A 15,242-nucleotide genomic window follows, 5' to 3' on the forward strand; every position below is an offset into this window, starting at 1 on the left:
TTTTATTTCGAGTTTGAGTATCGAATTGCATCTCCATTGGAGGCCCACAAGGATAATTTATTCTCTACCTTACTGTTTGTTTAGGGCAGGTTTATATGTTTTATATATTTTAATAAGTTTAGGAGAAAATTTTAGACATTTCTTGATATAGTTTAGAGCTTTGGTATTAAGATGAGTTAAATAATATAAATTTAGATATAAATAGTTCTGTAGTTTAAAGAATTTTGCAAGTTTTATGATTAACCAGTTTGATTGGCAAGATGGTTAGACAGGAAAGCTCGTACTTGGCAACTATGCAAGAACATGAAGAATGTGATGGAATTTCGTTAAGAATTCTTGTAATGTTTCAAGGAGCTTTACGCTCATTATTGTGTGTAGATTTGATCTTTGTAATGTAATATATGAGACGAATAATTTGACTAGGGTATGCCCCTTTTATGTTGTAATAATATAAGATCATGGTCCCGGGCTAGAATAGAGGTTTTCTTTCCCCGTTCTTTCCTACTAGTGCCAATTTGAACGGTGGAACGCTATTGTATCTTATTTATTTTATTAATAATCAATTATCATGGCCATTGGCCGTTTACCAATCAATATATATATATATATATATATATATATATATATATATATATATATATATGCTACAATTTATCCGAGTGAAGCTACAAAACATCAACACAAACTAGGGCACAAAGTTTTCAAGGTTCTCAAACCATATGGCTTATTTCATCCTATACCATATGACGTGTCTTATCACGAACCATATGGCTTTCTTATAGCACTTTATGGCCATTCAATTTGGTACAAAAAAATTCTCTAAATTTGGCATGTCCTCCTACAAACTTGGTACAACTTCACGTAGCAGAGCCAGAAACAATACAACTTTGGCAAAGCTTCTCGATGCAACGACAAGTATTCAGTGGTGTATGAATCCTTAGAGCTAATCTTTCTCTATAGTGCACCTTGCATTCCATATGGACACACTTGTGATAGAATGCTTGATGTTGTTTACGTCACATGCGACCTGATTCTTATCTCATACTGTAGTCTATAGGCTCAAACTTAGAGAGTACTCGGTAAGCCCAAAATTTTCAACTTGGAGAAAACTCGACAAATTAGAAATAACTAAAAATTAAAATCTCCAACAAAAACATTTTTTTTGTAAAATTCAACTACAAAATGCACTAAATTAAAATATTGACATCTTGTGTGCCATGGAGTTTTGTCTGGTTCTAAAGATCTTAACTTGAGCTTGAAAGAGGGGGTTGCACCTCTCAAGCCTGCTAGGAACGTTCTCCCACACCTCTGCAAGGGGCACTGCCCCTTGATCCCGCTAGAACCATTGCCCCCAGACCCTCATTTGATTTTTCAGGTGCACTACAAGTTAAGTGTACATAATACAAGTTATTGTCTACACTCTTGCCATTAGTCTTCCTAAACATTACTTGATGCTTACTTTTAGTCTTCAAGACAACACTTTGCTTTGGGTGAATGATGCAATCAACATACAATGTCTATTGTTATGTTCAATAATATTTTTTATACAAAAAATGTATTCATTGTACGTATTAAGTTGTTTGTTACTCTCAAGAAGTTCTAAGCATCACTTGGTTGACGGTTGTATTCCTCTTGGCAACAGTTGGGTCTTCAATATATTGTGTATTGTCAAGGAAATTTTATCAAACACCAAGCACACAATTATTAGAATTTCTACTCAATTAAAAATGAACAGTTAATATGTTTGATTCTTTATTAGATATTATATTTAGAATTCTTCTCAGAGAATTCAAAAATATCTTCAGCAGCAGTTAATAATCAGTGAAACCCAGGGATTCACACTGCCACTAGCAACATCCATTCTATACAGTTTGTTAACTTTGTTATCTAATCTGCCACTAGCATCATGATAATCTAACCAGCCTTAAAATTGTTTGGTTTAACCATTAGGGTATTCAATGGAAGTTATTTCAGAATAAATGAATTACAATTTGATTCGTATACATTTATTACATCAATCAAATTAAAATTTTGAATCTAGTTTCTTTTAATGACCCTTGGTTGGACGTTTGTTCTTCTCTATGAAAGAAAGGGAGATGTAGAGTTAAATCATCAAACTAACAAACGTTTTTTGTGTGCTTTTAATATGATTTTTGGAAGAATTTGAATTATTCTGCTTCATGTGGAGCATTTAAACCAACATGTCTATCATTCATTATTATTCTTTTCAAACTTATCAGACAAAACTACAACTAAACCTTTTCAAACTTATCTGGTTCTGAACTATCCCCAAAAGGAGTTGTTCTCTGTCTATCTATCGTATTAACTTGTTTAGTCACTTAAATTGAATGAGTTTTTCGGCATCATAGGGTTATCTCTCTTTCAAGTTGACAGGATCCAGTTCTGATACAGTATTTAATGTACCATCTCAAAATTTTCATACATATCAAATCCCAAGCACATAATTAAAATAATTTCTACTCATTTATAAATAAGCAATTAAATTTTATTTCTTCTGGATGAAATAAATTCAAAAATTTCAGAGCCCTATTTCCTCTTTCTAGCTATATCATTGGATCCATTCTCTCCCTTTGTTGACTTGATTTCCTTTTATAGGATGACATCTTTTTCTTGCATTCTTATGTTTGTTTGATTTGTATGTCTTGTATAAATTGAAACTCCTTAGGGATACATAATGTGTTCTTCCCTTCTTCAATGCATCCAACATCCCTTTCGGCTTTGCATTCTATTATAAGGAATCTATCATTTAGGGCATATATTGGATTTTCTTTCTCTCTTCTCTCAAGGATCTGTTATCCCTTGGTTGTTTCTTTCATGATAAGAAGCAGGCATAATGTGGTATCCCTTCGTTTTTATTTCATTTCTCTATAGATTTGAATTGTTTTATGGAGAATTTTATCTGTGGGAATGTGTTGCTTTGTTACATGCATGGCTGCGGTTTTTGCCTAACAAGTGTCTTTTCATATCTTAAATTTTAATGCTTCTCATTCAATGATCATCTATAGTTTACTTCATATGTGATATCTTTTCTTATCCTATGATGTTTTTTTCTTTCATCCCCTCTATGGTGCAACATTATATCCTTCTTGTTGGATATGGGATGTTTGTGTTTTGTGCATGGCTATCGGTTTTTGGTTACGACTCATCCTTATATCTTCCAAGATTTTGTTAGTAAATCCACCATAGATTTTATTTTCTTGTCTCACGCTTCGGGGGCAATAAACTTTGTATGTCCTTTATCTCTTTTTTCTAAGGACCTACTTTCTTTAAGCTTACGTGAAACCCATTTATTATGTAATATTGTTCTTTTCTTTATGGAAAATTATGTCTTGACTAATGGATTATCTCATTTGCAAGAGGTGCACGCCCTAGGTCATCACCTCTTCTTTATCAAATAAAGCTATGTCCATTATATACACTTTGTTAACTTTGTTACCTAATTTGCCACTATCATCATGATCATCTAACCAGCCAGAAAATTGTATGGTTTAACCATTAGGGTCATCATTGGAAGTTATTTCTCAGTAAATGAATTACAATTTGATTCGTATCCATTTATTACATCAATCAAGTTTAAATTTTGAATCTAGTTTCTTTTAATGACCATTGGTTGGACGTTTATTCTTCTCTATGAATGAAAGGGAGATGTAGAGTTAAATTAGATAACAAATGTTTTTTGTGCGCTTTTGATCTGATTTTTGGAAGAATTTGTATCATTCTGCCTCATGTGGAGCATTTAAACCAACATGTCTATTATTGCCTTATTATTTCTTTCCAAAATAATCAGAAAAGACTGCCATGTCTATCATTGCATTATTCTTCTTTTCAAACTTATCTGAACTATCCCCAAAAGAAGTTGTTCTCTGTCTATCTGTCATATTGACTTGTTTAGTCACTTAAATTGAATGAGTTTTTTGGCATCATAAGGTTATCTCTTTCACAAATTGACAGGATCCAGCTCTGATACAGTGTCTAATGTACCATCTCAAAATTTTCATACATATCAAACCCCAAGCACATAATTATAATAATTTCTACTCAATTTATAAATAAACAATTAAAGTTTATTTCTTCTATAGATGAAATAAATTCAAAATTTTCAGCTTAAATGTTTAATTCTTTAACGAATATTATATTTATAGTTCTGCTCAGAAAATTCAAACTTATATTCCACAGCAGCTAATAAGTTTAAATTTATCTTCAACAACGGCTAATAAGTTAAGTTAAAATCAACAGCAAATCAAAAATAATTAGAATGTCTATGAAAGGTCTCCAAAACTGTACAATAGTTATTGACAACAATTGTAACTAATCATATCAGATTTCCATAATCCATAATTGTTGCATAGCTAGATTTCTGGATTAGATCTTGTGCTAGCTTTTTGAAATCTAACACAAAATCTAAGCCAGAAATCTAGCTACGCAACAACAATTATAACTGTTTAACACATGAAACTCCTATGCAATCTCTAATTGAGATTGCTCCAGATCCGAATCAGGGGTTTTCATCCTCTAGTGATGGAATTCAGAGTGATTCCATCCTCTAATTCCACCTAAAGGGGTTTCATCCTTAGATCAGATGGAACCACAGTTCCATGCCCCAAAGCCTGAAAGGAGTAATAGTTAGATAATAATAGATGTATTTGAATCATTTATTTATCCTTCTCCTTGCTTGGTCTTCCTTATATTCATTTACCTTGAATGGACATACCTTCTCACATGCCCCTTGACCTTCATCAAAAATATAATATTTAAACTTTATTTAGTTGATTACTAATTTTACCCTTCTCAAAAGAAATCGCAAGGCCTTTTTGCAACTGCCATTACATCAGCCCTATAAAAGCATAGGGGGCATCACCAAGCATTTTGCGATCTCAAGGATTAGGTTAAAACATCCCTCCAATGTCCCTCAATTTTTTTAATGCCCAATCATACCAAGAGGTTTCAACCCATCAGATAGCCATCTTGTCACATCCCCCTTCTTTCATATTTTCAGAATATGAACATTTGACGGATGTAAACAACTTGAAAAAACAATAAAAAGACAAAATTCAAACTTCATAGTTTTTCATTGCTCAAATACAACTGCCAAATTTTGGATGTCTATTTCATCATATGGAACTTAAGAATCTTGTTGAGAGCTGTTTTCATGATAAAATAGCAAATAGATAATTGAAATGTCATATTTATATTTGGCCTTGTCAAACTCAAATATCACTTCACTTGTTCAATGTGCAATATTATGGATGGAATGACCAAAAAGTATATATTTAGAAGTTTAATGTAGCTTATTACACAAATAAAGAGCTATAAATTTTAAGTTTTCTTTTTCTTTATTCCACTTTTCAATATATAATACCCTTCACCATCCACAGAGAAGTGCAGGTATGCAAAGTTGCAGGCACAAATATGGACCTACTTATTAGTTGTTCTATTTATCTTACTCCTTCAGTCCATGCACGTGGCTTGTAAGTCCAATAACAAATATTTTAGTGAGTATCTACAGGCTATGACTAATTCATAATGGTAGGAAAAAGCATGTACAATCATCAACAAAGAACTGCAAGAGATGGCCACAGGTCAGTTCACATAGTGCACATCAGAGCTTATTTTGCAGGGACTTTCAAATGCTTATTAAAAAGAAATTAAAATCTCAGATTCACACTTGTCCTATGTTTTGTAAAGAACATCACAAACTCATTGCAGTATACATAACACCTAGAGTCTCTAGCGGCTGGAAGACAGAAATCCAGGAGCAAATTCTTCCAATTTTACTCAATGCAGGATTCTGATATCATTCCCCCTAGAGAGGGAAAAAAAATGCAATCAAAAATAAATAATGTATTGCATACCAAAGATGCAAACTAATAAACAACTTTTTTCTAGTGAGTTTTATGTATCAGTTTCAATTTTTCCTTAGAATCAAATATGCAGCATGAATAGCGTGTCATTGAGTGTCAACCTTCAAAAAGAAGACATGGTGAAAAAAGGCTATTGAAGCAAATGCATAATATTTACACACCTGTAAAAGACCCTTTCCAGTAGTTATCTCCACTGCAATAGCTGCAGCAAAACTAAGCATTGCAAAGCGACCCAACCATACACTCAAGTTGTTCCCCTTCTCAGTGCTCTGCTCACATCGCACTGCTGAAAAACTTGAATGCTTTGCCACCCTTAGGCTTGAACCTTGGAAATTTACTGGAGATGATATAATGTTAGTCCATATTTCCTAGGTGTGACAGAAGCAGAAGGTGAATGGTGCTATTATGCTATATGACAGATAATTTGGTTGAGATTTACAAAACTGAATTTAATTGATATGTACCATTGACCAACAAGATGTTGAACTGCTATAAATGTCAGATATACATGATTAAAGTTCATCAGGTCTTCAAAGTCCACAATAATAATTGTGGATGCTTCCAGAAAACAGTAAAAATTTAGTTTGCACAACATTTGTGATCATACTTCGTATTTGGTCACCATGATCTCTCATTTTTAGTCATCCCAATGTCCAATCAAATCATGAAGCATGATAGTTGACGGAAAGTAAAAACATGCATTTGTTTCCACAAATGTCTCACTTCAATATGCATCAAGTCAAACTTCAGGAAGCAATAATAACTTCAAATTATAGCAGGACAGTGATATGATCCTTTCTTGCAACAGGGATGATCACTTAAAATGTAAATCTTCTATTTGTTTATTAAATTGTGTATTGAAATTTGCACACTAGAAAAAGGTCATTCATCTGTCTTGAGAATGTCACATGAGTTCTGCAGAAACTCTTCTTAGAGGTTATAATGGAGGAGTTGGTAGCGATCTTATCTTAGGGAATTTCATACAAATACTAAATTAAAAAGTCACAAAGCTTCTTAGGTGTTGCAGAGAGTTACAAAGCTTTATAAGCATTAATGATATCAAGTTTTCACAATCCATTTTAGGTGTCAAGGCTCAAGGCAGTCGCATAGCATCGTAGGGAGTCACAAAGAATGAGGGAATTACAAATCTCTGAGGTGTCATAAGGAGTTAAAATGTTTTCTCTTTGATGATTACAGTCACTTACCATCCTACATTAAAGTCTAAGTTCTAAAAAGATTGTTAAGTCTCAAAAGTTAAAAAGAATTTCTTGAAAGCCATCAAATGGTTTTATCAGTTATCACAGTTATCTGTGGATAGTCTATGGAAATGTACAGCCCTTGAAATTTATAATGGAAAGGTTTCTTTTAATGTTAATTAAAAAGCCAACAGTTTGTATTCCAAATTCAATCAAAAGGCCAAAAAACAGAAGAATCAGACAGTCTGAGCAGAGATAGCAGAGATGCGAAATCAACTAATTCTTCTGTTTTTGGTTTATGGTGATATAAAAGCGTAATTTGTACTATCATGAGTGGACAGAAACAGCACATAAAAAGCGTTGGAAAGAGCACAGAGGAAAAAACAGCAGTAATTCATTGTGTGGTGTTCCCTAGGATTCAATTAAATTCAGTGTTCCACGGGGACGCATCCACTGTGATTTTGGGGTCATACTCGTCTCAGGGACAAAATGGGGATGCAGGGACGGATTTTTGCCATCCCCAGAGCTGTCCCCTTTTTGTCAAATTCGGAAACATCCTCGAATATGCATCAAGTCAAACTTCAGGAAGCTATGATAACTTCAAATTATAGCAGGACAGTGATATGATCCTTTCTTGCAACAGGGATGATCACTTAAAATGTAAATCTTCTATTTGTTTATTAAAATGTGTATTGAAATTTGCACACTAGAATAAGGCCATTCATCTGTCTTGAGAATGTCACATGAGTTCTGCAGAAACTCTTCTTAGAGGTTATAATGGAGGAGTTGGTAGCGATCTTATCCTAGGGAATTTCATACAAATACTAAATAAATAAGTTACAAAGCTTCTTAGGTATTGCAGAGTGTTACAAAGTATTATAAGCATTAATGATATCAAGTTTTCACAATCAATTTTATGTGTCAAGGCTCAAGGCAGTCGCATAGCATCATAGGGAGTCACAAAGAATGAGGGAATTACAAATCTCTGAGGTGTCATAAGGAGTTAAAATGTTTTCTCTTTGATGATTACAGTCACTTACCATCCTACATTAAAGTCTAAGTTCTAAAAAGATTGTTAAGTCTCAAAAGGAAAAAGAATTTTTTGAAAGCCATCAAATGGTTGTATAAGTTATCACAGTTATGTGTGGATAGTCTATGGAAATGTACAGCCCTTGAAATTTTGAAATGGACTTTTATTTAGAGCTTAAAAAAGTTTCTTTTAATGTTAATTAAAAAGCCAACAGTTTGGATTCAAAAATTCAATCAAAAGGCCAAAAAAAAAGAAGAATCAGACAGTTTGAGCAGAGATAGCAGAGATGGGAAATCAACTAATTCTTCTGTTTTTGGTTTATAGTGATATAAAAGTGCAATTTGTACTCTCATGAGTGGACAGAAACAGCACATAGAAAGCATTGGAAAGAGCAAAGAGGAAAAAACAGCAGTAATTCATTGTGTGGTATTCCCTACGATTCAATTAAATTCAGTGTTCCACGGGGACACATTCACTGTGATTTTTGGGTCATACTCGTCGTGTGGACAAAACGAGAACGTGGGAATGGATTTTGCCATCCCCAAAGCTGTCCCCTTTTTGTCAAATTCGGAAACGTCCTCGAAACGGCAAATTTTTTTCCCCAGGATGCTAGAGCCTTTAGGCATTTTGATTTTTGTTATATATGTATGTGATATTGTTATAATGGAAGTACTTAGTATTTGTCATTTGATAATTTTCCATGTATTGATCTTCTAAAACGTCTATGGTGAATGGTTTATCAATGTTATCATATGAATATTTGAATTTTGTCTCTATATATAAAAAAAATCCCCTATGTTTTTAATCACTGTCCCCGGAGGTCCCATCCCCACACCGCAAACATGTCCCCGTCCCAACTCTCTAAAGCATAAAATAAATTTTATTTAAGTTGGTTTATTGCATTGTCAGCATTCATGCTAATGGATTGTGGAAATCTGATTAGTTAGAGTTAATAGATAGTATGAATTGGGATTGTTATTTCCTATCAATAGTAATGCATCCAGTTGCCTTGACTCAAATCAAAAACTATGACTTGAAAGCTATGAACTGTTATTAATGACCACTCTAAGGCGGAAGGAGACATGATGTAAAGACTACCAGTTAAGAGGTCGGTCTAGTGGCTAACCGAGAGGCTTTTGGCACTCCAAAAGATATGCATTAATGTGGCTCATTAATGAGTTGGCTATCAAAGTTAAAGAGCCAATCTTATCAATCTTTTGGCATTTTTTGGCTTTTGAGTTCTTCTTAATTCTTTGATATGAATGCTTAAGCATGGCCTTCTTCTCTCCCACTGCTATGGGTTTAAACACTAAGGTTGTTCCTTAGAGGATAAATGCAGAAAGGAAAGAAGGAACAAGATTAAGACTCTACAACATGAATAGGGAATAGAAGTCAGGTGGCTGGTAAAGTCCAATATTTGTGGTATCTTTTGTTATTTTGGAAATATGAAATATACACTATGCATCGATTGGTAAATTTAGATCATTGAGTTTTTTGTTAGTAAAATGATTTTGTTTACCAGGGCTGTTGTGATTTTACTAATTATTTTTTATATTTATAATTGATTCAATTTAACCTTATATCCAATGTAACCCCAGTACTAGGGTACGTCGGGACGCCAGGACCCTGGGACGAGTTTCTAGGATGGATGGAAAATGGGCCTCAGGATGGCAGGGGGATGGCTAGGAGACCGCAGCAAGGGGAGGATGGCGCAGGGAGGGGTGTTGTATGGTATACAGATAGAACTTGAAATGCTTGTTATGAAATGACATTTCAGTAGAACATACGAAATTAAAATACTTGAACATAGCAAAATTGCAACATGAACTAGAACCATTGAACATTCAACATGGTAACATATTACATACTCAATAGTAACATTCAAAAATCAAAATTCAAATAGAAATTCAAGTACCCATCCCAACAGCAGCATGGTTGCGGAATGGCAGAGGTGGGGGTACTTGAGTACGCAAGTACACAGTGCAGGGACATCTCAAGGACTGGAGGGTGTGAGTCCCTGTGTTACACAGCTTATATCAAAAATCCTATAACTAAAAAGCAACCCTCAAATTTCATTTAGTTTTTTTTTTTAACAGTGGGAATTTTTTGTCGGTTGTCCCACAGATGACCAAACATCTGAGCAGCATTCCAAACTTTAGAATGGTATCTTAGAATGTTCACAAAAGTTCTTGCAGACTGTGGATAGCCAAGGGATGTTCAATGCCATCCCAAAGTCCTGGAAATGTCGACAGGACATGGACAAGGGTTTCAGAGGGCCATGTCCCAGTACATAGCATCAAACCAATCCAGCTCAATGTGAAGTCTTATATTCCCCGACTCCGCCCATTGTACCAACTTGAAGCTTCCTCATCTAATCATAAGCCCTTGATGGTGATCACTTCTTCTTCCAAAATAGTTGGATATAAGTACAATAACCTTTCATTTCACTGAGCCATTCTATTGCCTGGTGTGGATCTTGCCTAGCATAAGTTGGTAAATTTATCCTCACCGATGTTTTATCAATGTATTTGTTACCACTCTAGTTCACCTTGTTCCCAGTATTTATTTACTCCATGTTTAGATTGATGTTGGAGTTATCTGCTGAATGCTATTTTATCCTATATGATTCCTACATTAGCAAATCAATGCACAATTTCCTGAAATTTAGCATTAAAATGCAATTCCATCCTTAGGTGATGCCAATTTAGCATGTTATAATGTTATTATGTAAAACCTTCTCTAGTTATTAAATATCAGTATCATAACTTTCCTTGTGTACAGAACTCGGTGTAGACACCTGACATAACCTGCTATAGTTCTCTGTCTGTCATTTTCTTCTGCCTCTGATTTCCTTTGTTCCATTTTATTTCAGCATAGTTCATTGTCTCTAGAATTTGCTTCTGGGACTTGATGCAGCAATTGCTCTCCCATTTAAAACAATTTAATTTAAAGAATAATACCAAAATATATATATAGGTTTTAAGTTATAGTAATAAATTAATATTATCTTTGTAAATATATATAGATGTTTACTTTTATAAACTTGGCTTGAAGATTTTGTTTTCCTATCCTTAAATCTCCTTCTGCCTATGCGGCAAGATACCCGCGCCCTCAACATCTCCTACCAGCAATCTAAACTAACATAATAACAAATCTTATGTACCATACAGACTGTAATAAGTTCCGATTCCATTTTGTGTGTTGGCTTCCTTTGTTGCCCATGGATTGCAGATGTTTTTAGATTTCACTTATACATTTGAGGAAAGAACAATAAAATCTTGAGATTTAGTTCAGATTACAGTCTCAGTCAAAGAGTGAGCAACAGAAGTATTAGCTAGTCATTTCAGCAAAGATAGACAGAACTCAAGATTCTCAACAGATTCCAGATTTTTCAAATTCACCAAGAAGTTCTCCTACTTCTATATTCCTTTTCTGTCACATTATGTCTTGCTCCCTAAACTTTGATATCTTCACTTAAACAAATAATTCCTTCATCAAAAATAATTTTGCACAAGAATCCCCATCATAATGGGCAACAATAACCCAGAACATCCAAATCAGTTGCGTTTCAACTATTACAGTCATTGGCTGCTTCACCTTCCCCTTGCCCTAAATGACACTTCTCACCTACATCGTCCTTGGATAACCAAATGCAGGTCCATCTACGACCCAAATTTATATTTGTAAAAACAATTCCCTCTTTCTCAAACTTTATGCATGATATGATCATTTAGTTTGCCAGATTCAAACATTTGGCAATAGATCGTATTGCATTATGCTTTTAGTGTGGATCTTAGGATGTTTTCGAGTTGCAATAATCAAATGAATAAGCTGTTTACTGAATGTCAAATTCAATGAGCTCGAATAGTAAAGGTGGATGGGTTTTGAAAGTGAAGCCACAGGTTCAAACCACAAGAAAGATTTGTTAACATACGCAACGGAAAAAACAGGGTGCAAACCTTGCGATGAATGAGTTACCCAAAAACTAGTTTACGGAAGAAAAGCATTTACCCAAAAAAATGACTATATATCGAAAGTCCCCACCTCATTCCTCTTGGCAAGCATGCTTAGTTTATGCTAAGAAAAAAGTCGACATGAATATGCCTTTTTAGTTTTTATTGAATGGACCAGGAATATCTGTGATGAAAAGTATATCAAAGGGAAAAAAAATTGGAAGAACAAATATTAACGAGATTATAAAGATTCATGAGCATACTTACAAGACTGAGCGCATTGCAGCAGCTGACGAGAAGAGGAAGAAAAAGAGAGCCCATGTCTAGCCCTCATCAACGAGGTTGCTGAGCGGCAATACTTAGCTTCACCATTAAAACCAACTGAGATATATGCCCAATTATTTTAACCTTTTTAGTATGCGGACAAAATAAGTAAAACCTGCTACTTCAGAACTAAAACCTACTAGTTATGTAGGCAAAATAATTAAAATATACGGTGTAAGCATAGAAAATTACTAAATTTGCTGGCTATATTCACCAGATAACTAAAGCATGCTCAGTATATATCACAGAATAATTCAAAAACATGGTGAGCACATAACAAACTATTAAACACACGCTGACCATATACAAAGAAAAATTAAAACCTGCAGCGTATATATAGAAATGGTTAAAACCCGTTACATATATACACTATAATTTATCCCTGTTCAAAATAGCTAAATTGGATTAAAAATGCACGCAAGACAATTCAAACCTGCTTATTATAAATTTACATAAGAAAAGGAACTTCGTTGGAAAAAACGACTAAAACCTTTCAGTTGTATAAACAAGATAGTCAGATCCTGCTGGGCATATGAAAACAATAATAAATACTCACTGGCTATTTTAAAAACGACAATTCAAATGTTCATTAGTTTTTTCTTTTCAAATCAGAATAGAACACAGTGTGTTGCATTTACAACAGTAAAATTACATTAAATACCTCGGCACAGAGGAGGGCTCAACCCTCTGAGTGTTTGAGCCATTTGTGTCACCGTTACTTTTCCGGATTTGGAATCGCGGAAGCGTCGTTTATATGAGTGAAGGGCTGAAATGCTTGTGCAACCTTTCAAACATTATCGTTATCATCAAAATCTCATCCAAATCAATTATTGTCCTAATTTAACAGATTATCTGGGATTTCGCTTAAATTCCCTCCGGGATTCGCCAAACGAGGAAATTATGAAATGAAATTGGTCTTAAACAAATGGACTCTTCCATGTGAGAAATTAATTCAATGGGAATAGGAAAATCCAAAGAATTAAGAAATTCAGCATTTGGTTGTAAACACGTAATATAGAATTATAATTTATTAAATTCTAATTTTAGTCTAAAATGAGCATAGAGGAATTCCTACTCAAAAGGTGGAATAGGAATAGTCTATTCTTATTCCAGTTTTTTAAAACCAAATTTTATATCTCGTCGGTCTGGCCCTAGTTGCATAAGCCAAATTATTAGAGGGAAGTTATTTTTTGGTGAAATGTGGTGAGACACGCAATGATAAAGGCATAATTGGGGAGTTCGAACAAAGTTTTCTCAAATGTATTAAGCAAGTCCAACTCCAAAAAAACTCCTTAATGTCGTTTGATGCTCAAATTATTAAAAAAAATTTAAAAATATTTCAATTACAATTTTAATTCTTGCAACCAAACATAGAATATACATATTTCGACTCCTCTTCCAGTTCAACCAAACATATCCAAATGATATTCCAGAAATTATTTTAAGAATGTGTGAATTCTAGAAGTGGGCTTATTCCAGCATTACTGAATGTCGCATTTAGCAATTCCTGCAACCAAACAGACCCTTCGTTTGGTAGCAAGAATTAGATTGGAATAGATATTTGTAAATTCCAAAAATCTTAAATATTTCGTTTGGGTGCATCAAATCTGAATTGAGAATAAGAATACATATTCCAATTTTAGCCTAAAAATAAGCATTTGCTATTCCACCTAAATAGGTGGAATTGGAATCCAATTCTTATTCCAATTTGAACTTTTTCATATTTGATAAAAAAATTCAAGTCCAACAATAGAGGTTAACGTTGGCATGGTCATAGGGTCTCATAATATAAATGAGCTTGTTTTGATTCGCCGCAATGTAGAAGTTGGTGTAAGTGATTTTCCCTTGGATTGTGCCATTCTGATTTCTTTTTCTTCCATTAAACCCTTATTATTGGGAGGAAATTTGCAACCAAATGGACCCTAAGAGGTTATAACATTGAAAGTAACATGCAAAGCACATTTGAGATATATAATTGTCAAATGTGAATTCATATAATCTTAAATTTAATTTAAATAGTATATTTGTATTTCAAAATCTTAGAACTGTAAGAGTTGTTCATTCATGGATTTTTTTCCATTGTTAGTCCCTACGATAAGGTAGGAGACTACAGTTTTTGGTTAGCAATTCCAACATTAATTTGCTCTTAGAAAATTGTAAAGTTTCATTAAACCTATGATCTAAAGAAAATTCTATATTAAAATGATATTAAAAATTTTAATTTATTATTTCCTATTGGCTGCATTATATAGATGGCATGATGTGCATTGATGTGTCTATTGCATGCACCCTTCTATTACTAGGCAACTTTCTGACAGGACATATGTTACAAATGTGTTTATGTTTAATGGAGATCTTATTATAATTATTGAACATCCCATAATCATAAATCTTAAAAATCACACCAAACTATTGATAATTAGCAAATTGTATCCATATATGATAAGGATGCAGAATATCGCCTTTGATAAAACAACCACAATTGATGAAGACAAGTTAGTAGTAAGTTTTAATGTACTTCTAAAGAAACCTTGCATCTTTTTAATATATATTGTAGATTCAATGTCAACATTTTACTGTCTCCTTTTTTTAATGCGGAGCCCTCCAATCTGCTATGGAAATCCATTTCATTTTGCTGTTTGTAATATAGAATTCTACACAAACAAGTTATGATTTTTTCTTCTTGTTTGCATTATATGCCTGAGCCATACAGCTCAACGACAACAGTGGAAGCAAATAGGACAAGGCTATGGACTACTATGCACCACCTAACACAAACACTATCCACTAAAATTTTAAGTAAAAGCATTTATTTTCCATTAATGCATCTTGAATCTTAAATGTTATTTTCTAAAAC

The 15,242-nt window shown here is 33.7% G+C and overlaps 1 protein-coding gene across 1 annotated transcript in view; it reads right to left on the minus strand.

Moving 5' to 3' along the window:
* SEP1 (stress enhanced protein 1) overlaps positions 1–15,242 on the minus strand; it is a 95,511-nt gene that overhangs the window by 63,024 nt on the left and 17,245 nt on the right. Inside the window, exons 2-4 of the mRNA XM_089802325.1 lie at positions 13,047–13,169; positions 12,329–12,442; positions 6,044–6,219 (exon numbers count right to left, since the gene is read on the minus strand). Coding sequence (XP_089658451.1) covers positions 6,044–6,219; positions 12,329–12,442; positions 13,047–13,169 — 413 coding nt within the window. The remainder of the gene's footprint in view (positions 1–6,043; positions 6,220–12,328; positions 12,443–13,046; positions 13,170–15,242) is intronic.

The sequence above is a fragment of the Cupressus sempervirens genome, chromosome 9 (genome assembly GCF_028749045.1).
Source record: "Cupressus sempervirens isolate cs-2001-9-10 chromosome 9, ASM2874904v1, whole genome shotgun sequence".
Taxonomy (NCBI): domain Eukaryota; kingdom Viridiplantae; phylum Streptophyta; class Pinopsida; order Cupressales; family Cupressaceae; genus Cupressus; species Cupressus sempervirens.